This window comes from Colletotrichum abscissum, assembly GCF_030869225.1.
Source record: "Colletotrichum abscissum strain IMI 504890 chromosome Unknown Scaffold_34.1, whole genome shotgun sequence".
NCBI classification, from domain to species: domain Eukaryota; kingdom Fungi; phylum Ascomycota; class Sordariomycetes; order Glomerellales; family Glomerellaceae; genus Colletotrichum; species Colletotrichum abscissum.
Window position 1 is genome coordinate 369,623 of NW_026850254.1, and position 25,088 is coordinate 394,710.

Consider the following 25,088-nt stretch of genomic DNA (forward strand, 5'->3'; position numbering starts at 1 on the left):
CTGTGTTTGGAGGAGTTGAGAAGAGTTATTGATACGCATATCATGGTTGTGTTGTTCCTTTGTACATATGTTTTCTAAGCATTGTTGGTGGGCATAGCCGCATGGAACAGCAGAATACTTCCTGGGATATCAAGTTAGATGTTTGAACTGGTACACACAGCTTGAGCCTCTCGTGATTTGAGTATCACAAGTTATCTTTGATGTAGTGTTTTTGTAGGCCGGCCGGTCAACCTGCCCTACGGTCAAGAGGTAGTTTCCAATAGAGTCGAGCATTGTATGGACTAGTAAGGGCTCGATAGCATCCCAGTACCTGTTTTCCGCATGTTGCTTCTATTCTAAAGTGTAGAATGATAGATTGAGTACCCAATTCCTACCGGCCTTGAGAAAGTCTATGGTCCATGCTCAACCTCGTGGTAACACGAACTTGTCGTGGACTTTTAGAATCCTAGCACTATAAGCTTTAAGGAATGGTGGCGATAAAAGGCTTGAAGCCCACGCTTTGCATATGGCTACTCTGAATCTGACAGCTATAAGACTTGGTAGCTGCCTCGATGGCTAGGTAACCTTCTTACGCCGTAGGCATTTGAGTTACGATTTTACGCGCTAAAGCCTCTGAAAAGGCTGCTCTGCGATGGATCTACTTCGAGGCCTCACCCCAGTCAACTAATTTTGAGATCAGTTGATGTGGAGCAGTTTCATCGATCTTGTAACCCGATCGGTGGTCACCGGCTTCTGAGCGGTCTTGTGTGCGCTGGCCGTTTGTGATACTTCCTCACAGGATTCGGGACAAAATATCCCCGCTGGACTTGCTCAGGAATCAGGGAGAAAGACAAATCATATCTTCGTTGTGTGCAACGGACTATAGGAATGTGCTGTTCTACGAAAATTAGTCAAAGTAGCCTGCCTACGTACTAATTAGCGCTGCCCTCCCGCCAGCACTTCTTGCTTATTCCTATCAAGAGGTTCTGAATACACTGGCGATGATGAAGAGAGATTGGGGACATGGTCAATCATGGGCTTCGTGTCTTTCTCGACCATACTATACTCACGTGAACTCTGTTAGACTTGCACATCGCGTATCCATCCCATGACCAAGTCCTGGCATCATACCCCCGTCTTCCCCCTGTAATGACAGATGATGGTGTTCCTGGACGCAGAGTGCAGCTTCCGAGCTCGCGTCTGGTAACAACCATCGGATCCTCACCGTTCCCTCAGAGATTTGGCGCAACCGGATTGAATACAAGCATCTCCCCACCCGTTAGCTCACCGTTGGCAAACAACAGTTACATTGCTGTCAACGTAGAACTGAGTTGGGAGGATTGAATATTTCTATACTCGATACTCTATTTTGCATGCCTCGCCCTCTTCTCTGGCTTGTATGGATCCACTTGGGATGTCTGCTAATTAGATGGGTTACTTTGTGTTATACGGAGTAGAGCGCCAGCACATGAACACGAGCAGACGACGACTTTGCCAACCACCATTATCCAAGCGTGGATGGTGACATACATTGACAAATGTGAACGGAAACGCGGCTCAACCCGCAGGCAAAACCCAAGGGTCCAGCACAGCCTTAGTAAAAGCTTAAGCCGTCATAAGCCCCCCTCGATCATCCACCATCAGTCATCATCAATTGCACAGCAAAACATAACCATCAATATATGATATTCAGCTCAGCCCCCCTTGACGACAGCCGCGAAAACAAATCACCAATCACAACCTGGATACGAAAGATCGTCCCTGCAGGTCAGAAGCCCTGCCTTGCTTTCTGTGCCCCATCACCCCCAGGCTACCACTCCATGCTGAGATCACTGTTCAGCTGGGGGTTTCATTGTTCAATATCCCCTTTCTGCATTCGTATCCTTCTTTGCAATTATCAGCTTGGCGGCTGGGCAAGGGTTCATTACGGAGTACAGAACAGTGACAGTCGGACAGGCAGCAGAATAAGAGATCCATGCTCCAACGGTAATAAGAATGAGACCAGGGGCGGAGAGTCCAAGAGGACCAAGACTCCAGAGTAGGATCAACCGGGGGATGCTGTGTTGGTTCTAGGCTCCAGCTCTAGGTTCACACGGCAGCGCTAGGGGACTTTTTCTTTCTGATATTCATTTGCCATTTACGTGTAAAATCCCTGACGTCTCTTTGTTGAAACTCCATCGGCCCATCGGGAACCCGTTGAAATTGACATACTCCATCTTCCATACTGCGTAATGTACCTAGACGAACGAAAACCCTTGAGTAAGCTAAGCGATAGCGAAGTTTCCTCCCCCACCGGATAGTTAACGGTGGGCCGGCCGTGGCTGATGTCCGAACCCGAAAAAGATGCAGCAATAAATTAACATTGCTCGTGACGGGTACGATTGAACCGGGGTTTTGGGAAGTGGTCCAAGGGGTTGGAGGGGCGCAAAGAAGGATCTCCAGGCTGCACACACACACGAGCGATGACAGCGCAGCTGCACAGCTTAAACCCCAAGCACCCAAGCACCAGCATCATCAGAAGCTAAGCCGAGAAGAGTAGAGGGCGCTGCGGCTGTGTGAGTGTGTGTCCAAGGTGAATCTGTAAGGCTAAAAAATAAACCTTGGCTCTTTCATCCCAACCATCCTTCGCTCTTCCTTTTCCCACTTTCTTCCACTTACTTACTCGATCTTTCAAATCCAGCACTCGAGCGTCTCCGGGAAAGAAAGCAAGGGAAAAGGAGAACCAGTGGCAGGAGGGAAACTCAGGAGGGGGAAGCAACAGCACCATCGAAACCTTTGTCTTCATGAGATTGCAGAAGCAGCAGCGCCGGCCAAGTCCAGACGCGACAATGGGCACCGGCCAAGGGAAACGACCTCCCCCGAATCAGCAACAACAGCAAGAGCAACAGCGGGCGCACTCACCTTACCCGCCGCAGCAGCGATACTACGCCCAACAACCACAACCGCAACCACAACCTCAATATCAACAACAATTCCAACCATACCAACCACCGCAGCAACAGCAATACTACAACCCTCCCAGACAGCCTCAATACGCCTCCAGGCCAACTTCTCCAAATCCGCCTCAGCGCAAGCAGACCCCTCAGCAGCAACATCAGCAGCGGTACCCCGCCCAGCAGCAATTCCTCGCCGAGCTAGAAGTCCCAGCCTCTGTCCCGAGACCGACCTCACCATCGACGTCATCGTCCAACGCTACCACATCCGCACCGGTGCCGAGTGCCGGAACAGCTCAACATGGCCCCGTTGCCTACGAGATGTCCGCCGACGACTTAGTCACGGTCAAGCCTACAAACCAGATCCATAGGAAACCTCACAGGATACCCTCTGCCTCCTCCGTTACCGCACCATCACCATCAACATCGCCGCCTCAAGCATCCCCTACCACGGCCACAGCTGTACTTCAACAAGACGACCCGGATCAACCAAAGGACGAAGAGAAGGTCCAGCTGCCGCCACAGCCACCTCTCATCCAGGCAAACCCATGGGGGTTCTTTCTTGAGGATGATCCCCCCTCTCGCAACAGTGACTCCCCCTCACCGAGCAAAGATGACGTCTCATCGGCCCCACCGGAGGAACAGAAGCTATCGGTGAAGCCGTTACGCATCGTCAAGAGCGGTTCTACCGAGGAGTCTAGTGGTCAAGGTAACCGACCCTCGAATAGTACCGTAGACGATGTGACGCCCAAGCCCTTACAGCTTGCAGCAGCAGTACCGCCAAGGCAGGATAGCCCTGATACGGCCCAGCTCAAACCGGCACCACTCAAGCTCGCGCGGCCGCCGCCCCCGGCTGCAGAATATCGTCCCTCCCGGACCCCAAGCCCGGCCAACCCCGCCGCTCCGGCCGCAAGTGTACCGCAGCTTCCGTACCCCGCCGAAGGTCCGTCTATTCCCACGCCGGACTCGCACCCTCAGCACCAGCCAGGAACACAAACCGGGGCCCCGCCGACGCTTCCCTTTGGCATTCGTCCCGCTGGCTCCCCGCCACCGGTATCCCCTTCCTTCGCGCCCTCCCGCCTCTCACCAGCCCCAACGGGCGCCTCAGTACTACCGCAACAGCCGCAACAGCCGCAGCAGTCTCAACCCCACCCTCAACCAACTCACACTCAAGCCGCCCCCGTGTCTCCCGTCTTCGTTCAGGCTGCTCTACCGCCAACTCTCCCCGTGAGCTCCTACTTCCCTCAGCAGCCCTCATACGCCAAGCAAGAAGCCACCTCGCCCAATCTTTCGGTCCACAGCCCAGTAGCCTCGGCACCGAGACCATCAACATCACAGGGAATCCCCCAGGCTTCTCAGCACTCATCGGCCCAACCCTACGCCTCTCCTCCACCTTCATATACCCAGGCAATGTCTCAAATGAACCTGTCGAACACTTCACCATCGCCCACACAGACACAATGGCTTCCTCCACCGCCACCTCCCCAAGGCCTATCACCAAACCCAACCGGTGTGCCACTACCCCTGAGCCCACCGCCGACGCAGTATCCTTGGTCTCCAAACAGTGTTGGCCCCCAGTCTGCTCCCCTCCAACAGCAGTTCACGGGCTACAACATGCCGCCCCCTATCCCCCAGCCGACCTACGTCAACAGTAGCCAACAGTTCCAACCGCAACCGACGCAGACACCGCCGCCACTCCCGCCTCGCAACTCCCCGCCCATGCCGGGTACACCGCAGTCGGGCTTTGGCGCCCTCACGCCCTATGCTGGACCTCCTCCCCCGACCCGGCCAAACTACCAGGCCCCGCCGCCGAAATCCGAATCGCGCCTCTTCAGCAGTGCCACGGCCCGGAAGCTTCTCACCAAGACGACCGAGCTCGTAGACCAGACCATCACGCCCTACCTTCAGGACAACAAATACTACCGGCCACCCTACAACTGGTATCAGAACCAGAACCCTCAGAATCAAAATCAGAACCTTCACAATCAGAGCCAGAACTACCAGAACCAAAACCAGAATAACCAGTATCCGAACCGACCGCAGACGGCAACGGGATACCCGGCGCAGCAGCAGCAGCAGTACTACACACAGCAGCAGAGCTATGCTCCCTCTCAGCGTGTGTAACCTGCCTGGGGTGTTTCTTTGTTGGCTACGAGACTAACAAGTGTGTAGCAACGTACGCGCATTCTCAATCATCGCAACAGAGCCAAGGGGTCACTCGTCCATCTTGAAAGTTCTGAGGGGTATTGTGAGAAGAATATAGCTGGGTAGGGCGATGAGCTGCCCAACGTGCGGACTCCGTGTGAACATATGTGAACACATGCGAACATGGGATATGCGGCATTCACTGCCACCAAGCTGCTAGAACAACCATGTTCATCCCGAACCACCATGATGGAAAACAACACAGTCAACACAATGTGTCGATGATGCAACACATCTCGTAGACATTTCTGTTGATTCGACGGGAGAATGAGCGACGCTTCGCTGAAGACAAGTTGTTCATGGACATGAGGTGACGATGAAGTTGTAGCCGCCGGGTGCTTCTTAGTGTTAAGACACACAAACTCTACCCCGGTGGCGCGGGGCCGTTGGACCGAGCGAGACGCGCGCTTGCGTGAAGTGACGTCGAACTCACCAGGATGGGATGCTCAGTGGAAGCCACGCACGCGACTCAGGATCTGACGCGACAGGTTGCGTCCAAAGCGAATATCGTTTTGGGTTTTGGCCTGGCGGTGGGCGGCCGAGGAAATGCAAATCTGATGTATCACTGAACCAACCCTTTGCATCTGCTGGGATCCATTCAGTGCGACGTAGGCGATGGCTATCCCCTTTTGCCTTGGGGGCAACCGAACTGGATATAGAAACTATAACATCTACAACCATCAGAATACCATCTTTGGTGATACGTTCATGTAATAGACCAGCGCAGACGAACGGGAATCGGGAGGCCCATCAGGAGGATTGATGCTCAAGACCCTGACATGATGTCATCGACAACAAACCCAAGATCATTGCGGAATGACATAACCCCTTCTTATCAGCGATAGCATCTTAAACTTTCGTGCCTTGCTTGTAAGTCACGCCGAGTTCACGCGGCACCCAAGACGCAGGGTCCATGGGGAAGGTAGGGCCATCCCAGGCAGAGGCCGAGGTCCTACGGAAGTCAAGGAAGCGGCCTTAGAAAAAAAAAAGACTCAAGTTCGACGTTAGAATCGGGGTGGGTATGGCTCTCCCTCTCTATAAGGTGAACGCCGAGCACCTTATGCCAAGGCTATAATCCCTCATCAAGTCGTTGCCCGACAGAAATGAGGGCAAAAATGAAAACTCTCTTTTCCTTCCTGTGCACCGCATGCCGCAAAGTTCATCTCAAGTTCCAAGGGTGCAGATATGATCCGTGTGAGGTGGGCTCGACCCGAGTCAGTATCTTAGGAGTCTCCGGCAGATGATCTGGCAAATGAATAACTTCATTCTTTTCCCTTCCCTACGCCCAGAAAGTCATCTGACAAATGTCACCTGTGCGGAGATGGGGATAACGTCTGCGTCAAGGAACGAAACAAGCGCCCCGAGGTTATCGCTGAGCCGACAGTAAGTATCCGGCTGTTGAGTAAAGCCGGGGTGCCGGCGATAGCAAAAGGCAAATTCGGCGTTGAAAAGGCACACTTGGCCGGCTCAGACCAGGCCAGGACCCCCGGCCGTGCTCACGCTGTCTCCATCTTCCCGGTGATCCGGAAGTGTGTGCAGAGGCGTTCATGGCTTTATGTTGCGGCCCGGAGCTTGGGGGGAAATGGTCTGACGGCGTTTCGAGGCCCATTCATCGGACATGGGATGTGGCTGGACCACACTGTGGTAGACACCGGAATTCCAAAGGCAGCTTCAGGAGGCCGCTTCAGCGCTTGTCTTTGTTCAGAGTGCCGCCGTGAGTGCTTCGCGCGTCAACCGCCTCAGTACCCATGCGTTTCGGTGATGGCTTGTATTCCTTTACTCCATTTTCGCGAATCAATCTTCCGACTTAGCCTGCCTTACCATGTTAGACAGGAGCCATCCTGTCACCAAGCTCCGTGACATGCAGCCGCCGAGATCTTGTGACCATAGGGTTCAAGTCGAATGGGTGGAAGCAGGCAAGATCAGGCAACTCGCAGATGCTCGGTGAGGACAGCGCCAAGCGCCTCTCAAAGCCATTCGAACCAAGGGGCGGGCAGACCAGACGATCGAATGGCGGTGATGTGACGGAGGGCCCATTGATGCCGTCCAAGCTGCAGGTGGATTGGCCGATGCGGGAAACCCGAAAGTGATCGGCACTGGCCAGAAGCTCATCGGCCTTCATTCTTGAAGGGCGTTCTTCCACAGTAAGCTCTCGATTGCTTGGCTCTGCGGGGGTCTTGGAAGCACCGGCAACAGTATGCTCATGGTTGGTCAAGTAATATGCAAATACGCAACAGCCTCTTAGCCTCGACAACTCATATTCAAACCGTTTTGATCAGACCTTTATGATTCTGAATGGCGGTTGACTGGTAACGGGTGCCGATCCATGCCTCAAACCCATGCTGAACAATGGAACTGACATGCCAAACACTAGTAGGCTCTGTTCTTGCAGAATCCAGTTGTTTTGTCGTTTGGCTGGCGTCGAACCCCGGAATTAGAAGCTCTGCTGACGTTGGAATCCGAATGACAGCTTCTCTGAAGACGTAAAACATTGGTCTTTCGGCCGGGACCAGTCTAGATTTCGTAAGCCTGGGCATCTCCGTCGTCCCAACTAGCCAAAGGACAAAGCGAAGGGAACGCCCGTTGGCTTGTGGAGGAACGAGTGACATTCCTGAGCTGACACTACGGAGACGGCGTGATGGTCCGTCTCCTGTTTCGAGACGTACGTGCGGCCCAATGTATCGAAATGTAGCCAGGGCGCACCATAGCGCCGCTAACGGCGGTGAGCTTCCAGAATTCTATCCACCATTTGCCGCTTCTCGAACGTCTCTAATTTAGGACGTCGATATGCAAGTCACTGGAGCTGCCTTCCGGGGTTTGAGGCACGCTTACTCACAACTGACAGCCGATAAGATATGGGGACTCGGAAGAGGCATTTAATTGCCTTTCCGCGGCCTCCCAATTTTGTTAATGCCGATTGCAGCATTGCACCCATTCAAGACCAACAAAGCGCTGGTGCTGTTACGACCCCAAGACCGTGGCTCAGTTACAAGTGGTGGTGAATGACAAGTGGCCATCAAAGAATAATGCTGGCAGAGGGCGGCTCTAAACGTTGCCGAATGGCCATGGCATCTCTGTGAGCATCCATCATGGGATAAGTCATCCTGAACTGTGTACTCCATGCGTAGTTTCCGACAATTGGCAAGCACTCGCGGGGCAGTACCGTCGGGAGGCAGGGAGTGTAGGGTCGGGGATACAGCCCAATTGCTCGGAGAGAGAGCCAACTAGAACTGGGGATCGCTGTCCAAAGGTTGGTGCCCAACTCGGACACAGTTGGCTGAATAGCGGACGGTTCGGACGTCTGAGTCGCGAGCTTCGGCCACGCTGAGGATAAAATCCAGGTTTTGGCTGCCACACTGGGCCCTCAAAAAAAAAAAAAAAAATCTTGATCAGGCCCTGAAATGCTTTTTTGTTTGCTCAATTTGCTCTGCAATCAAGGTTTTCAAATTTGACTTGCTCCTTGTTCGGGGCAGACCGAAAGACCTGGAACAAGAGTGACGTGGGCGACGTCGAATAGCTTCCATGGGGTTTGGCCCCATCTAACGCCACAGAGCGCTCCTCTAGCGCACGGCGCATCTGAAAGGCGGCACCGCCAGAGATGAGATGCTGCTCACGATACGATGGGCGGTTGCATTGCAGGTCATTCATTCTCTGTTGTGCATCGTAGGCGAGGGGGTGGAGGGACCGAGGAGAGCTTCCCTTGTAACTGCCTCTTGCGGGAGATCCTTTGCTGTTTGAAGGGGAGATGGCCAAGGGGGCCTTTCGGTATCGGAACTTGATATCTCGGATGTCAGCAGCGACACCCGACAGGCTGTTGTTGCATGACAAAGGAGGTGGTACTGTGCTGACTCTCGTACCTATGCCTCCGAGCCCGATGATTTTGCCATCCAAAGGTGCTTGCTTGCTTCTGAGGTATGGCCATTTTCACCTATGCATTATGATATCGAATTGAGGCTGGAGGGGTTAGCCCCTGTGGGATACTGAAAATAGGCATCTCGATCTTGCAGCATTGGTGCCCTCGACCGTCCGATTTATGACTGGTCTCCTGACCGACAGTCTGGAGTTATTTTTCCTGGTGGGCTCGAGCGTCGTGGTCTCGTTGCGGGGGAGAGGACTAAGAGCGGTGAGGCTCTCGCCGGTTGGTGATTAGCGCATCCTACTCTGGCGGGAGCAGTGTCACCTGAGGGATTAGTAGCGGTTACTGGTAAATGCGGCAACGTAGAATTAGGAGGTTGTGATATTGGTCCAGGACTTATATGCCGGCTACCGTTGAAATTGGCATGACAAAGGCCTTTGAGTTGCAGATTGGTGAAATCCAGATTGATGCTGACACGCAAAATGGCAAGACGAGTCGACTCAATCGAGGAGAAATCTGACAAGGTTCACTTGCAAGGGCGCACGCCCGATGTCTCTACTCCGTACCTTAGCTCGTTGCGGTCCGTCGTGGGAAGCTGAAAGCATCGCTTCAGGGGGGAGGTTCCGGCAAGGATCCTGAAGATGTGGTGGTTCGCGCCCTGCGTGTATCCGTAGCCGTAGCCCGGCGACAGATGGGTCTTGGTTGGCTGCAGGTGATATTTTGCGTCGGTGCTGATTGCAGTTTGGTATGTTATCTCAAAGGAAGCCGCCTGGTTACATGGTGCATCTGGGGATTATTGCGATGACGAAAGCCCTGCCTAACTTGGGAATGCTGAAGAAGAACCGGTGCCAGACATGTCCTACAGCTCTGAAAGCTGTTCCGCGGCAGACTCTCCATAGCAAAGAGCGTTGAGGTCGGAGATCGGCAGGTTTCCTTTCAAGAAAAATTCACAGAGTATCTGTACGGTGGGTTGAGTGGTCGGTTCAGGGTCCTTGCCGCCGTCATGGTGTCGCCCCTCTCGCATCATTCCGTGTCATTGAGAGGGCCCCCATTGAGAATTTGGGCGTGTTCAATTCGCGTTCGTTCCGTACGAAGTTCGGAAGTACAGAGTAGGGTCAGTACCCAGACTGCTGCAAGCCTGCAAGCCTGCAAGCTCGTCTTCCGAAAGTAGTGATTCTAGACAGGGTTCTTGGGTGTTGGAGAGAAGGGTTGGGGGCGGCGGTAGCGGTTTTCAGGCTTCGAAATTTCCCCCTTTGGAGCGGTGGAACGTTGGGCGGGTGGACCGTGGGACTCCATGTCGGGCTGGCGAGGGGCCTACATGTCTCGACCAGGTATTTCCCCGTCGTTGTCCAGTGACCCCGGCGGAGAGAGGTTCATTGCATTGAATTGCATGGCCAATGCGGTGTTCCAATTTCAAGATGGGCTCAAGATGAGGATGAGCTGGTGCTTGGCCAGACCACAGATCAGCCTATGCGTACGGTACTCGGGGCTCGGTTGACCGGTTAGGATGTGACGAGTGTCGCAATTGTAGTGGTTGAGCCGCGGCGGCTGTGTTTGGTCTATGTAGCTTGGTGTCGGTATGCCGGTATGCCTTGGTAAAGAGGATTTGGGCAAAGCTGTGCCTTTGTGATGTCGTACTTGGCTCGCTTTCTGTGCCGATATTTCTTTATCTGGGGTGACGTGAGAGGTGAGGTGATGTGAGCTGAAGCGACCAGGGCATGGCATCTGCGACAAGCGCGGAAGTACGGGAGCTCAGGATGCTGGCCGCTGGCGGGCTGAGGCCACAGACCAGTTTGTTTACTGGAGCCGGCATACGAATCTTGAGGCAAAGAGATGCTTCATGAGGCGGTGTCAAGCCAGGTGGACAGCTCGATTGTTGAATTTGATGAATGGTTCAATAGACAACACGGATAGTCCAAGTTGGAGCTGACGTTCTTGATGATGACAGGGTACTCCGTAGTACCTATGGTCAGAATACCGGTAGAGACTTGCCAGGTTGAGGACGGGTGGACGGCCGGACGGGTAACTACGAACCAGCAAGTTGGCACCGAAAAAGAAGGCTTGCTGTGTCGGGTTGCTGCCCGTATCGTCCAGCATAATGAATGGAAGATGCCTTATGTAATGCCGTGTGGGAGAGGGGATGGAAGGCCACTCGAACGCAGGTAGAAGGCAGGTATTCGGACCTTGGGCTGGAGGGAACGAGCACGGAGAGGGTACGTGCGGCTCTCGGCAGAATTGGCGTGCAAGGGTATGTACCTGCCACCGGATTTTCGACAATGGGAGTACTTACCTAGATTCTCAGGCTGAGCATCTAAGGTACCCAACATAGATAGGTACCTACCGTAAGTAAGGTAGGTAGGTAAGGTACCTTTGGAAGGCACCTACCTGCGCAACTGCGGCCCACGGAGTAAGGTAGGTACCACGGATACCTCGTCTCCTTCGTGCCTTCTTCCTTGGTTCTATTTCCCCCGTCCAGTCTCCGTGTCCCATTTAGCACCCAGCGCCTGTCCGCCCCAGTGAGGTGGTCCGCCGCCCGCTGCCCGCCGCCAGCCCTCCTTCCCCCCTCGCGTGTCGCCCAGTCCTTGAGAAGATGAGAAGTACCTAAAGTACTCCGTAAGATAGGTAAGAGCGCCTGAGGGAAGGAAGGTGGTGCTTTTCTCCATTTTGCCTTGTCGCCTCCACTTTTGGGCTCCCATCCCATTAAGGTACCCTCTTCCCATCCTCTCTCACCCTCCTCCTTCCTGCCTTACTCTTCCTTTCTTCACCCCACGATCTCTTTCACGAGCCCTTGATTGCCAAAGGCTTCTTGCCCGAACAGCACATCGTCTCTGTCCCCTTCACTTTGGACACGGCTTCGTTGGCATTTGAGGATAAGGTACGCATACATTTTCCATTCCCATCAGCATCAGCATCAATTACAAATTACCCCCTCCCGGCCCCCATCAATCCATCCGCCCCCCCCCCTCCTACTCATCTTGACTTTCAAGAGCCCATACTGACCCCGTTCACCTCTTTCGTCACACAGGTACCATCAAACCATCTCTCTCTCACACACACACGACTCCTTCCACCTCTCCCGACAACACATACGTACAAACCCTCTACAGGTGAGCCTATTCTTCCTCTTTCGCTATATTCCCTCAATTTTCGACTACCTTGATCCTCAATCCGTCGACAATCGTTGCCTTGTCGGACTACACCCCTCTCCCTCTGCCTCTGTCTGGGGTTCACTCTTCCTCCGTTTTGCCCAGCCTAGCCTCGGGCTGACCGTGGGTTTTGGCGGTGGATCCGAGCTTTGCCTCATTCAATCCTCTCTTCCAAGGCCTCGACCAACTCTACCCACTCTTCAACTTTCCCACTTATTCCTGTTCTCACAACGTCCTCACATATCTCCATCGTTCCAACGGCACAGTTCGAAGCCTTCCCTTGTCTCATGCATCAATACTAATTCTTCGATTCTACCCAGCCCATCGCTTCGTTGTCGATTAAAACTCTGACCCGTCGATCGACACCCGACCTACGAAACCAAAATCTGCATCCGAAAGGTGCAGAGTCAGCACATCAGTCAAGATGACCACAATGGTAAGTGGATAGTCGACGGTCGGTTCTGTTCGACATTGGGCACAGTCTTGCCAGGAGCTATATATGCTCTTGTTGAAAGGGCCCAATCTGTCGATGGAGTCGCTTGCTTCCAACTGTCATTGCACATGGCTAACGACAATTGGCAGGATCTTCGTGTCGGTAACAAGTACCGCATCGGTCGCAAGATCGGTTCTGGTTCTTTCGGTGATATTTACCTCGGCACCAACATCATCTCCGGCGAGGAGATTGCCATCAAGCTCGAGAGCGTCAAGGCCAAGCACCCCCAGCTTGAGTATGAGGCCAGAGTCTACAAGTCCCTGGCCGGCGGTGTCGGTATTCCCTTTGTCCGTTGGTTCGGTACCGAGTGCGACTACAACGCCATGGTCCTTGACCTCCTCGGACCCAGTTTGGAGGATCTCTTCAACTTCTGCAACCGCAAATTCTCCCTCAAGACCGTGCTGCTTCTCGCTGATCAGCTGATTTCTCGCATCGAGTACATCCACGCCAAGTCTTTCATTCACCGTGATATCAAGCCCGACAACTTCCTCATGGGTATTGGTAAGCGTGGCAACCAGGTCAACGTTATCGACTTTGGTTTGGCCAAGAAGTACCGTGACCCCAAGACGCACTTCCACATCCCTTACAGAGAGAACAAGAACCTTACCGGAACCGCCCGTTATGCTTCCATCAACACCCACTTGGGTGTCGGTATGTTATCTTTCCACGCACCCAAACCCCTTTCCGTTTCCTCCTGGCCACTGACAGCTTCGCAGAGCAATCTCGCCGTGACGACATGGAGTCCCTGGGCTACGTCATGCTCTACTTCTGCCGTGGATCCCTTCCCTGGCAGGGACTTAAGGCTGCTACCAAGAAGCAGAAATACGACCGCATCATGGAGAAGAAGATGACCACCCCGACCGAGGTCCTTTGCCGCGGCTTCCCCAACGAATTCGCCATCTACCTCAACTACACCCGATCCCTCCGATTCGACGACAAGCCCGATTACAGCTACCTCCGCAAGATCTTCCGTGATCTCTTCGTCCGCGAGGGCTTCCAGTACGACTACGTCTTCGACTGGACTGTCTACAAGTACCAGAAGAATGCTCAGGCAATTGCTCAGGCTGCAGGAGCCACTCAGGAGGAGGATGAAAAGGCGCGGGCATCTCGCACGAACGCCGCTACTGCTGGTCAGCCGACCCCTCAGCCTGGCGCTAATAAGCCTAACGCCCTTCCCAGCTCGCGCCGCAAAGTGATTGAACGAGGATCTGGTGCTGGTGTAAACACCCCAGATACCAACCGTGCCGTCGGTGGAAGTGACAGGATGTAAGTTGATCACCCAAGCAGCTCATCGACCACTGGCTGTTGAACCCGTTGCTGACAAACGCATGCTGACCTAGTGGACGATGATCTAGTTTGCGCTCGTCTACGAAGGGCGCAAGTCCAGCATATGGTTCAAGTTCCTTTCTGCCGAAGTGATCCTCGACGGCGGTAACCACATGCTTTCTGTCCAACACGTTGGAGTATGACCAGACCGGCTTACTGGCTTCATCCCTTCCGTGGCATGGCTCTCAGACATCACGATTGGTACGGGTTCTGCTCACCAGCAGGGTCTCTTTGATGATACGCCTTGCCACGCGAACTGGTCGCATTCTCCTTACGCATTCTCAACTTCGTTCTTCGACATATTTGGGTTGATTTCACGAATGACTCGATTCTTCATAACAGGACACTCGATTTCACAGACGCCCCGGTAGACCTTGCTGCCGAAGCTCTATGGTTCGATATCCATGGTAGGAAGAACTCGAACGGCACTTCCGGTACCTCAACTTTGCGAGGCACCGTCGTCGGGCCGCCCCGCGAGACATTCCCCCACCCCCAACTTGAGTGCCTCGGTTTCGTACCTTGCACCTGGTCGATGCGTTGGAGCTGCGTTCACCGACGGACTTTTCCTTTTTTCCTTCTGTTCTTTTTCTCTTACTTTTCCTTCCGATTATGCGCATTGTGGGTTGATTTTCATTCGAGGCTTCGCACTTGGTCAATCACGCGTCGAGGCCCGCTTCTGGGGAGGTCGTTAGGTGAGGGGTCGATCACGAGAGAGAAACTTTTGCGAAGTATCAGGCCTGCCGACACTGTCTGACAAGGGCTCCGACCATCAAGTCGGCAAAGACAAGGAACGGCAAGGGAATGATGGTTGCAAAATTAATGAGGAAGAGTGCGGCATCTTTTCTTTGGCTTTTGGTTCGGTTCGGTTGGTTGGGAATTCGTTACTCCGACATTGCACGTGGGGGAAACTAGGAACTAGGTGACTAGTCACCAAACCTGGTCTCTGGCAACTATTATGGGCTCTAGGAGACGGTCTAGCAAAGTTCTGGGATGTTGACAACGTCTACTTGTCTGCCTTGGCAGTCAACGTGGATTGTCGACCTCAGAACGCTGGTGCTTGGACTCTCAACACTGCGCCTCCATCATCCGCGGGCTTTCACCGGCCTGGCAAGTTTGCATATGGTGGAGGCAGAGCACGGGTAGTTGTAGGCATGTCGAAGGGCAGCGGAACCAACCAACATACGCATGGTAGTTTCTCAATTTAACATTGTCGCGCGACTTTTCTTCTCTTGCAATTTGTGAATATGGCGGTGTAAATGCTGCAGGTCCACTACAACAGCCACAGCACTAGTATTCTCTCGGGATCCGATCATGACTGTGATGCGTAAAGAGGCATACTCATCTGCATGATGTGACTGCGGAAAACTTGTAGACTTGGATGTGAGAAAGATATCAAGTCATGAGACTGGTTGGCTCAACGGGTCAGGTGCGGCTTCGCTTGGTTCCATTTCGCAGGGAACGTCGACCAGCTGACTGCATGAAACGAGAGAAACAGTACCAAATGGATGTCGTCAGGTGCAAAGTATATCCGCATATATATAGGTATGTTCGAATCATCGCGGCATATTCTTATCGTACTCAGTAATGCCGTGCATCACGATAAAAGTTTCCCATCCTACACCAACATTTGCCATCTGCAAAGCTGAACTGGACTGACTCTCTTAGGTGAGTACATGACGAGTGTTGGGACGTCGAGGGGTGTCAGGGATGTTCCCCAACCTGAAGGATCCCTCATTCCCTCTCCTTAACTTCATAATCATCATCTTGGAGCTTGCACATGAAGTCGCATTTGGCAGTCTCTCTCTCTTTCTCTCTGTGAGTTTCTGGCAAGAATCAAGCTTGGGAGCGAGGCAGTTGGCGTGAGCTTGTCTCGTTCTGATCAATGCCATTTGAAAGCTACTGGGCAGCTACAGCCTACCGGGCAGCTAGCGCGTGGCTGAGTGAGTGTTGACCGCACTTGCAACCCACCTAACCAACACTTCTCAGGCGATCCTGCCAAACCATCTTGGTGAGGACGGACAAGGGACAATGTCAAGTGGTCTAAAGTCGTGTGCGCTCTTGCCAACTCTATGGTCTCTCCCTATATCTACTACTCGACTTCTTCTTCATACTCTCCCAACATTCACTCAGTTTTATCACTTTGTCTCGTGAACTTCCCAGCTCGTCATACCTATTGTGCTCTTGGAAAGAGGAGGGGTAGAGAGCTGACTAACAAGGTAGGCCACCTCTAGCCGAGTAATCCCAGCACACCAACTCGATAATCGTCATCGGCGGCTATTACCTCCGACAGAGCTTCGATGGCGACCCTTGTCGACGTCAACTCCACCGCACCCGCCGACAAGATGGCTCCCTCGACGCTCGACCTGTTCATGTTAACGTTCAATTGCGCCAAGAACTTTATCGACACTCACGTCTTTGCGTCAAACCTCCACACAGCTTTCAAGCAGAGCGCGACTCCCCTCCCAGAGGTTGTTGTCTTGTGAGTGCAGTGTTTTGCCGCTCCCTTGGGTGCAACAAAGCTGACCAGATTACCTCCTACCAGCTCCTTACAAGAATTCGCGCCGTTATCGTACTCTTTCATCGGCGGCTACTTTCTCAGCCCGTACCTCACGCGCTTCGAGGAAGCCCTGAACCTCGCTGCGACCAGATACACCAACGAAAGTCCCACCTCGGACGCCGACAGTCATGATGGAGCCGACGATGAGACGATACTGGTCAAGCCCACCGCTCCTACACCTGTGCGACCTTACACCCTGATCCGGACTCGTAATATCGGTATGACGGCCATTATGCTCTTTGCGCGGAACCCCGAGTCGATCCTGCGTGTGCAAGAGGCGGAGGTGGGCTTTGGCGCTGCAGAAATGGGCAACAAGGGCGCTGTGGCGCTCAGAGTCTTGTATGAGGGCACGACGACCGAAGGTGGGAAAAAGGAGACGGAGCTCACCTTCGTAGCTACGCACCTTGCGGCAATGGAGTGGAATCTGCCGAGGCGAAATGCCAACTGGGCGACCATCATGCGTGGCCTGACATTCGAGAACCCGGAAGATATTCTGCACCCGAAGAAGAATAAGCCAACCGCTCCCACACATGGAGAGGGCCAGGCTGAGGGTGCCAGAGATGAAGCAGTGCACTTGTTGCACGACGAGCATCAAGCACAAACGCTCGCACTTCAGGAACGGCTACAGGAGATATCCGTCTTCAAGCCAAGCTCCCATCTTTTTGTCGGTGGCGACCTCAACTATCGCATCTCAACAACGAGCCCGCCGCCAATGGCGACATTTCCCAGCCTCGACCCCGACAGCGAACATCATTACTCCCGCTTCTTCGCCTTGGACCAGCTCACGAGAGAACGACAGGCAGGACGCACGTTGCACGGCATGAGCGAGGCAGAAGTCAAGTTCCCTCCGACCTATAAATACAACGTCCTGCCCCAAGATGACACCCGCCTGAAGGTCGATGGTGTGGAGGATGTGCCTTGGGTGTTCGCGCCTCACCGATACCCTGGTTGGACGGATCGCATCTTATACCTGGACGTCCCTTCATGGGTCAAGAACAAGCCTCAAAAGGTCGACGTCAAGATCTACGACGCCATGCCCGTAGTCCGCAGCTCAGATCACAGGGCCGTTTTTCTGAGAGCTGCCGTTCCCCTCCTCACCGAGAAGGAGCTGGCCCGCTCATCGACGGAAGCCCCCACGTCCAATGCCGTGGATCCCCGCCTCGTTCTCCCGGTAGCCATCGACCCGGAGGCCTGGGAACGACGTGCGGCAGCAAGACGGAAGGAAGTCCTTGTTGGCTGGAGCATGTTCCTGTGGTCTACTAAGCAGGGGGCGATGATACTAGCCACACTGTTGGCTGTGGGCGCAGGTATCTGGTGGCTGAGCTGAGCTGAGCTGAGCCGAAGGCTTGAGCCAGCAATGCAGCATAGAGGGAGGCGACGTAGTGGGCCTTGAAGATATACCCTGGCCTTGTTTGTCGTTTGGAGCTTCATGTACGTACACGTTCAACGCGAAGGATTCGGGGATGGCTCCCAGCGATGGGCGGGGTTGAAGGAACCGCGAGCGGGTTTTTGGTTTTTAGAGCGGAGCATTAGTTACAACGCATCATGAACTCGAACTGAACTATAGATCCGATCAAGATTTTTCGGTTCTCGTATATGAGTATCCTTGAACGATGTTTGTCTGCTATCCGATCTTGGTGGCTCAGCCACAATTGACTTGGTCCAATATCTCATGTCAACGAGACCATAAGCCAATCAGACCAAGACGAACAGTCAGCTTCTTTAGCCAAGCATGAACCATCTATCGACAGCATCCCTCAGATCTCGTAGGGGAGCAAGGTAGGTAAGCGGGCCATGTCATGGCATATCCGGCTGACACGGGGCGCGAGTCAAAGTGTTTCCGACAAAATGGAAAGGCGCTCGTCTTCGTCAGCGGCGTCGTGGCGTTGGAGATGGGGTGTGTGTTTCCCAGACCACCGGGACGCGGGTCGAAGACCGGGACTCGAGATGGGGCTTGCAAGGGTTATCCCGAGAATAGTTTGAAAGGCAGCTCGAGACGAGGGTTTCTTTTGTCTAGATTTCGGAGAAGGGACAGGAGAGACAGGAATAGGACAAAAAGGAATGAAGAGGGGTCCCGGGTTCCGGCCCGGGTTGTTCATTTCATGGTCACTTCCCGGTGGTAGAAGATGTAAAGGGACAGCTCCGGAGGCATGAATGTTGCTCTCGAGTTTTGCTAGATCGGAGACCTTTTCTCAACAGCACGTCTCCGCGGAAGCCCTCCTCCAAGAATTTGAGAACTGTATCTGTTGGAGAAATAACATCGACTGGGTGACAATGACTTATGTTCAAGACTACTTGGAGTCGAATTCCTACTTGTGAGGCTCGGGCAAGACTTGGGGTTTGGCTTAGCATCTCGTATCTCGTGACACGTTTTTGACGATGCATATCTGTCTGGTGAATCGGTAATTCAGTATGGCGTTGCACTCGCATTCGGCGGCCCGGCCGGAACTCTGCCAAGACAACCACGGCGTGGCAGAGTGCACCTGAACTCACAAAGAGCTTTCAGAGTTGTGCTTAATATCCACTTGGGCTCCGAAGAAAGACCTTGAAAGCCGGGAGTATTACGCACGGAGCAGAGTCCAAAACAGGCGAGGCTTCTCAGCAGACATGAGGTTCGTCTGGGCGACATGTAAAGCGCTAGTTGATCCGATAAATCGCCGGATCAGGACTCTGAGACCGAAGGCCCCAATCGAGCGTGATGGGAAGCTCATTTCAGCCTTACACCTACGCCGAACGTCAAAGGACTTTTCGAAACGCACTAGACTGTTGTAGACAATCGAGATCTGGCGTGCGACGAACGCCGCGATCCTCGGAAGCGAACGGGGCGCGAGCCACCTCAACAATGAACATCTTCATCTCTGTACTCGGGGCTGGAAATTGGTGCTTATTTCAGACACTGCCGGCCGGACGACCTGGAAAACAGGAAGAAATTTTCACTGAGAGGAGCAGAGAGCGGTTCGTTGGGGGCTGAAGTGACATAACCGTCGGGCCCTCGCCGCACTCAGGCATGGGCGCGACTCATGTCAAGGACGTAAAGGAAGCAAGACCCAGGCCAAGCCGCATGGCGCTGACGAAAGGCCGGTGAGGATCTCAGTGATGTGTTTCTGATTGACTGGTTGCCGGCATACCAAGGTTTCGTGGCCCGTCGAATTGCCAATTTTGACATGTTGTCGGACAAACTCTCCTGCGATTGATTTTATGGTGTAATTCTTAAGCTCGGCTATGACGAGATATCAAGATCCAGTAGAGGTTATTGTGGTGCTGAGTATGGCAGAGCGGCTATGCTTCCCCGTACCGCGGATAACACGTGGTCGACTTGCCAGGCCGTGGTAGAAACGGCTCGGATTGCGAAGCCGAAAAGCATATCGTAACGGTTGTTGGCTCGGAAAAGTCAGTGTCAATGAGCGAGCTGAGGTGTGGGCGAGAGGTGGGATGAGATCGAGACGTTGCGTCATAGCCGCCGATAAGAGTCGCTTGCATGCAAGGTGTATCACTGATCAGGCCCTTTCCCTCCCCGCGGGACCGGATTCCGCATGGCCTGGGCGAGATCTGACTGATCATGAGGCTGCCCTGTGCGAAACTGGATGTCTTGGATGCGATGAAAGCCTCGGGGGAGCAGCAACGCCAACGGTTGTTTATTCAATAGCGACGCCTCCATCAGCCGTAGCCTAAGACTGTCTCTGTCAGTTAGTGTTAGGTCTCCTTTTTTTTGTTTTTACCGTCTTTTCATCGGCTCTCAAACGTCCGGAGGCCGCGTCAGAGCCACCTTTCTTTGGCTGTGGCAGCCACATCTGCTACGCCACGGTGGTATGGCGAGGGAGACAGAGCTTGATATCGCCGCCGCTTGTTTTTTGGCCGACGGAACGCCGTAGGTGAGCGCTACGGAAGAACCAGGAGAATGGAGACCGATCAATGACGGAAGGGTATATGGCAAAGGTGAGGCAGGCCAATACGAATCTAGGAGACTGTCCGCTGTGGTTCGGGCTCTGGATTAGAGCGGTGGACATGGACGTTTTTTTGTTGCCTCGGAAAGCTCTATATCTAACAAGTACGAAGTATCGAAAGGCCCCTGGAAAAATAGAGGATGAAAGAACCCACAGTCCCAGGGCGTCCCAGGGCTTCGGAGATTTATTCGGATGTGGGAGTCAGGGTGTCTGATCGTGGACGACATCGGATTGAGAGCGTATCAGCATCTGCTTAGGAGTGTAACCGATATCTGGGCTATCAGCAAATCCAAGTACAGGTGGTCAGTCAACAGGGGGCGGCGGAGCTTTCTTCGTCTGGGGATGGGAGGGAGACGACAGAAGAGTACTCCGTAGGTGGGTGAGACTGGCGGGACAGATTTCAGTGTGATGAACAAAGCGAAATAGCTGGTCGGTGCTGTTGACGAATGTTGCAGAAAGAGGCGAATGGGTCATGAAGAAAGGGGTCGAGTATTATTAACCCGTAATACTGCTGTGATGCGAGCTGAGTGCCAGAGCCCAGAGCTGAGGCGGTGCCATGTGGGGATGACGGACAGCCTCCGTAGCTGACGGTCCCAGGCGGATGTTCCAGACGGAATGGAATGGTCGTAGCGAGGTGTTGGTAGGGGGGCCACGCGAGTAATCGACTGTCAGCGTCGAGAAAGACTGTAAGAAGAAGACGAAGAAGAAGAGGAGTGCGAGTGTGGCCGAGGCGGGCCGAGTCGAGACATGGGCAGAAGAGTGAGTCCCCGGATTTCCACCGGGTGGACAGGAGGCTACTCCCAAAGAGGCAAGACCATGTCGGTGGTTCCGCTGGATTACACGCCGCACCCGCTGCAAAGCTGCATAGTCGAGACTTGTTTCTCCATCGACTCTACCTACTGCGTTCTGCTGCAGTATCTGGCCGGGTGGCTAAGCGTTGCGAACGTACGCAAGGTAGGTAGTAAGTGTACTTACGAATGACAGTCGTGGATTGGGATTGGACAGGCTGTAAGAAATTGAGAAAGGCGGCAAACATGTCAAAGTGCTGCTGTTGGTGAGGTTACAAGTGCAGGTTGAAGGAGCGACCGACCCATCCACACAATGCAAGTCCACATCCACACGGCCTTCCACCTTACTGCGCACCTCAGTAAGTACGATGTACTTGTCCACGCGGTGAGTGAAAAAAGGAGGTACTCGGGATACATCTTGCCTCACATTGGGCTGTGGTGTGCAAGGCATGGTAGAGGGCGGTCAAGGTATCACGAGGTATCGCGGTCGCAAAGTGGGAAGGAGCGAAAGTGGGCGGCGTGGGAGGGTACCCCCGTGTTGTCGGGTAGCAAAGAAGCCAAGAACCCACGCCTCTTGCCTGCCCATAACGTGGTGTTCCACGTCCCATCCCGGCAATCACAACCTAGCGGTCCCTGCCATTTGAAGCAGCAAATAGCCAGAGGGCTCTGAAGCAGCAAGTACGGAGTCGTCGCGCTCTGCCCCTCCCTCCTCCCTCCTTCCTGGTCTGCCCCATAAATGCTCCTACCGTATGTAGCTGTCTATTCTGCCTGCCTTTCGTCATTGCCACGGCCCTTTCATCTGAAGGTTTTCCTCTCCCTGAAAGGTCACCACCAACGAGAAAGAGTGGAAGACGTGCTCTCCTCCCACCACATACCTTACCTTACCGATCCAAATACAGACACAGAGCACGACCGGGAGAGGAACGATATCCTACCCTCGCCCATATCAGACATCGCGAACGAACCACTCGCGGCTACTTGACCTCGATATCCATTCCTAGCAGCAGTGGTCAGTCGCCCCAGGGGAAGAAACGGTGCGGCGTGTCTTCCCGCCAGCTCCAGTTCGACAGCTCAGAACCACACATATCCATCCCCAGTCCTGGGCCTAGACCCAGCACCAGACGAGGCCTCGATCCGAATCGAACCCCTTTCCACCACCACAACTCCTTCCCATTGACCACTCACCTTACGGGGCGCAACGAAATACAACCTATTTCCTTCCTTCTTCACCCATACAACAACCTCACGACGACTGGTCGACCTTGACCTGCCTTATTCGACTCGACCACCTTTTCGGGCCGTGATGGTGACGATCGACGTGCTGTCAAGCTGAACGAATAACCATACCAAACAATTTTCCAGATCCGAACCGAATCCCCCCTACTCTATATGACGGGAATAGCAGCCATCAACAAAAAAATACATAATATGGCGGCTACCGTTGCGCATGCGAACCCCCTGTCGAACCAGGTCGGCGGAGGCTTGTCCAAGATGATGGGCGGAGGCAGTAGCAGTAATGGCCACACTCAGGTTCAGGCTCAGGCTCAGGCGCAACAACATTCCGATGCTGGAGCTGGACCTATTGCGAGCCGGAAGTTGACTCCTCAGGACTTTCGCGTTGTAAGAACGCTTGGAACTGGTTCGTTTGCGCCCCTTCCCCCATGTCTCGCTGCACCTACCTTGTCTCGGAACACCGTTTGCTAACCATGGACCTTAACCGTGCAGGAACGTTTGCTCGGGTGTGTCTTGTGCGCCCGGCAAATGCGACTGAAGAGGAGCGCGATACCGTTTTCGCGCTGAAGATATTGCGGAAAACAGAGGTCATCAAGCTGAAGCAGATCGACCACGTCCGTCACGAACGTCTAATTCTCGGCGATGTTGCCGGCCACCCCTTCATCACAAATCTTATTTCCTCCTTCGCCGACCGCGATCACTTGTACATGCTGCTAGACTACGTCCCCGGCGGCGAGCTTTTTAGCTACTTGCGCAAGTTCCGGCGCTTCGAGGAGGAGACGGCGCGCTTCTATGCTGCAGAGATTGTTCTAGTACTGGAGTACCTTCACGAGCAACAAGGCCGTGTCGCGTATCGTGACCTCAAGCCCGAAAACCTTCTCCTGGATGGCGACGGCCATATCAAGTTGGTCGACTTTGGCTTCGCAAAGAGGCTGAGCAATAGCTCAGGGCAGCCCATTGAGACTTACACACTCTGCGGCACCCCCGAATACCTCGCCCCGGAAGTGATCCATAACAAAGGTCACACGACGGCGGTGGACTGGTGGGCGCTGGGCATTCTGATATACGAGTTCTTGACCGGATACCCGCCATTCTGGCACCAGAACCCAATCGAGATTTACAAGCAGTGAGTTACACCGCAGCGGCCGGCAGGCTCCCTCTTTCTCATTGCAGTAGCCACTAACAAACTTGGCAGGATTGTCGAGAAGCCCGTCATGTTCCCTCATGACCCGCCAGTATCAGCCGAAGCTCAAGATCTGATCAGATCATTCTGCACAGTAGACCGATCCCGACGACTAGGCAACGTTAGCGGGGGAGCAGCCAAGGTCAAAGAACACCCCTTCTTCCGAGGGGTCAACTGGGACGACATGTACCACCGACGAGTGCGAGGCCCCATCATCCCACCGATTCGATACCCCGGCGATGCGCAATGCTTCGACATTTACCCCGAGGACGACGGCAAGAGGGAGCCATACACAGAGGACATGGTCCAGAAATACGACCAGTACTTCAAGGACTTTTGACGCAAGCTTTGTCAATCTTTTCGACCCATCATTGTATGAATCATGCGTTCGGAGTTGTTCTTTACTCGGAGGAGTTGGTCTCCGTAATTCTTTCATGTTTTTTGTTATGATACTCCAACCTGTAACTGTACTGCATGAAACTTGGTAGCGAGGATCAAGAGAATGAGCGGCCCATTCAGTGTCGCTCGAGAGAGGCAGAGCTTGGACATGGGGGAAAGAAGCTGCTAGGCTTCGGTCTGGAATATGTGTGTGAGGGAAATTCTGCTGGTCAAACCCTGGATAAGGTAGGCATCGCTGGGTATTGTTTTTTTTTTCCCACCCCATTTCACTCGGGTATTTGAAGGCGTTAGATTACGATTGGAGAATTAGCCAGCCTGTACCGGGGGCAATTCAGGAACTCTGGAACCTTGTCTTTCGGAGGTAGGAGATACTCCGATCAAGGAATAGAAGAGGATTTTCGTATCCACATGAGGCATCGCAGTCATGACCGGCGGTTGTTGTCTCTTCCTGTTGCCCCAGTGCCCACATGCAAGTGAGATGCCGTGCCATCACAGAAAGAAGCAAGTCAAAAGACACGAGCAAATCGCAACGTGCTGCCCGACCTGAGATGGCTGACCAGGTTGTCAGAGCGCCCCCGTGAGCACCGACCAAAAGTCCTGGCAAGGACAATGACAGCATGGGTGAGTGTCTCAGCTCCTTGGGGAGCTAGCCGAGTTGGGCATGACACATGCTCGTGGATTGTCACTCTGGTGATGGGCCAATCTCACGTCACCTGAGCCAGACGATGCGTTCCCTTTCCCAGACTCATCTCACTTGTATCTCATTTTGGTTATAGCCCAGCAATCGGGTTTTGTATCGGACAGTTTGATGAGGCTCTTTGTTGTAGTGAAGGCCTTGGTGAGGGCCTTAGGGAAGGAAGTGACATCATCTCAACTTGATCTGAAGGGTCAACCAGACTGGAATGTCCAAGGTGGGATAAATGCCATCATATCCGTACGGCGGAAAAGGCAAGGCAGATCAAGGGGTTGCAAACCAAAAGTGTGTATAGGTGTGTGTGACCTCTCGCTGAGTAAAGGGGGAGAAGAGGGAGTAGCCGGGTGAGTTT

At 53.6% G+C, this 25,088-nt stretch overlaps 8 protein-coding genes across 8 annotated transcripts; 5 read left to right on the forward strand and 3 right to left on the reverse strand.

The window, feature by feature from the left end:
- Positions 1-2,762: 2,762 nt before the first annotated feature.
- Positions 2,763-5,036, forward strand: CABS01_11921 (uncharacterized protein; the record flags this gene model as incomplete). The annotated part of the gene is made up of 1 exon (XM_060545275.1): positions 2,763-5,036. One exon carries the CDS (start codon positions 2,763-2,765, stop codon positions 5,034-5,036), a length of 2,274 nt encoding a protein of 757 aa, XP_060397140.1.
- A 1,906-nt stretch (positions 5,037-6,942) lies between these two features.
- Positions 6,943-7,239, reverse strand: CABS01_11922 (uncharacterized protein; the record flags this gene model as incomplete). The annotated part of the gene is made up of 1 exon (XM_060545276.1): positions 6,943-7,239. The coding sequence occupies one exon, from the start codon at positions 7,237-7,239 to the stop codon at positions 6,943-6,945; it is 297 nt and encodes a 98-aa protein (XP_060397141.1).
- Positions 7,240-8,534: 1,295 nt separating this feature from the next.
- On the reverse strand, positions 8,535-10,000 carry CABS01_11923 (uncharacterized protein; the record flags this gene model as incomplete). The annotated part of the gene is made up of 3 exons (XM_060545277.1): positions 8,535-8,928; positions 9,540-9,704; positions 9,837-10,000. 3 exons carry the CDS (start codon positions 9,998-10,000, stop codon positions 8,535-8,537), a joined length of 723 nt encoding a protein of 240 aa, XP_060397142.1.
- A 386-nt stretch (positions 10,001-10,386) lies between these two features.
- On the reverse strand, positions 10,387-10,698 carry CABS01_11924 (uncharacterized protein; the record flags this gene model as incomplete). The annotated part of the gene is made up of 1 exon (XM_060545278.1): positions 10,387-10,698. The coding sequence occupies one exon, from the start codon at positions 10,696-10,698 to the stop codon at positions 10,387-10,389; it is 312 nt and encodes a 103-aa protein (XP_060397143.1).
- Positions 10,699-12,543: 1,845 nt separating this feature from the next.
- On the forward strand, positions 12,544-14,081 carry CABS01_11925 (casein kinase I hhp1; the record flags this gene model as incomplete). The annotated part of the gene is made up of 4 exons (XM_060545279.1): positions 12,544-12,555; positions 12,702-13,263; positions 13,329-13,858; positions 13,968-14,081. 4 exons carry the CDS (start codon positions 12,544-12,546, stop codon positions 14,079-14,081), a joined length of 1,218 nt encoding a protein of 405 aa, XP_060397144.1.
- A 2,154-nt stretch (positions 14,082-16,235) lies between these two features.
- CABS01_11926 (endonuclease/Exonuclease/phosphatase) lies at positions 16,236-17,822 on the forward strand (the record flags this gene model as incomplete). The annotated part of the gene is made up of 2 exons (XM_060545280.1): positions 16,236-16,417; positions 16,481-17,822. The coding sequence occupies 2 exons, from the start codon at positions 16,236-16,238 to the stop codon at positions 17,820-17,822; spliced, it is 1,524 nt and encodes a 507-aa protein (XP_060397145.1).
- Positions 17,823-21,963: 4,141 nt separating this feature from the next.
- CABS01_11927 (uncharacterized protein) lies at positions 21,964-22,209 on the forward strand (the record flags this gene model as incomplete). Its single annotated transcript, XM_060545281.1, has 1 exon — positions 21,964-22,209. One exon carries the CDS (start codon positions 21,964-21,966, stop codon positions 22,207-22,209), a length of 246 nt encoding a protein of 81 aa, XP_060397146.1.
- Positions 22,210-22,616: 407 nt separating this feature from the next.
- On the forward strand, positions 22,617-23,983 carry CABS01_11928 (uncharacterized protein; the record flags this gene model as incomplete). Its single annotated transcript, XM_060545282.1, has 3 exons — positions 22,617-22,866; positions 22,953-23,586; positions 23,656-23,983. The coding sequence occupies 3 exons, from the start codon at positions 22,617-22,619 to the stop codon at positions 23,981-23,983; spliced, it is 1,212 nt and encodes a 403-aa protein (XP_060397147.1).
- Between the last annotated feature and the right edge of the window lie 1,105 nt (positions 23,984-25,088).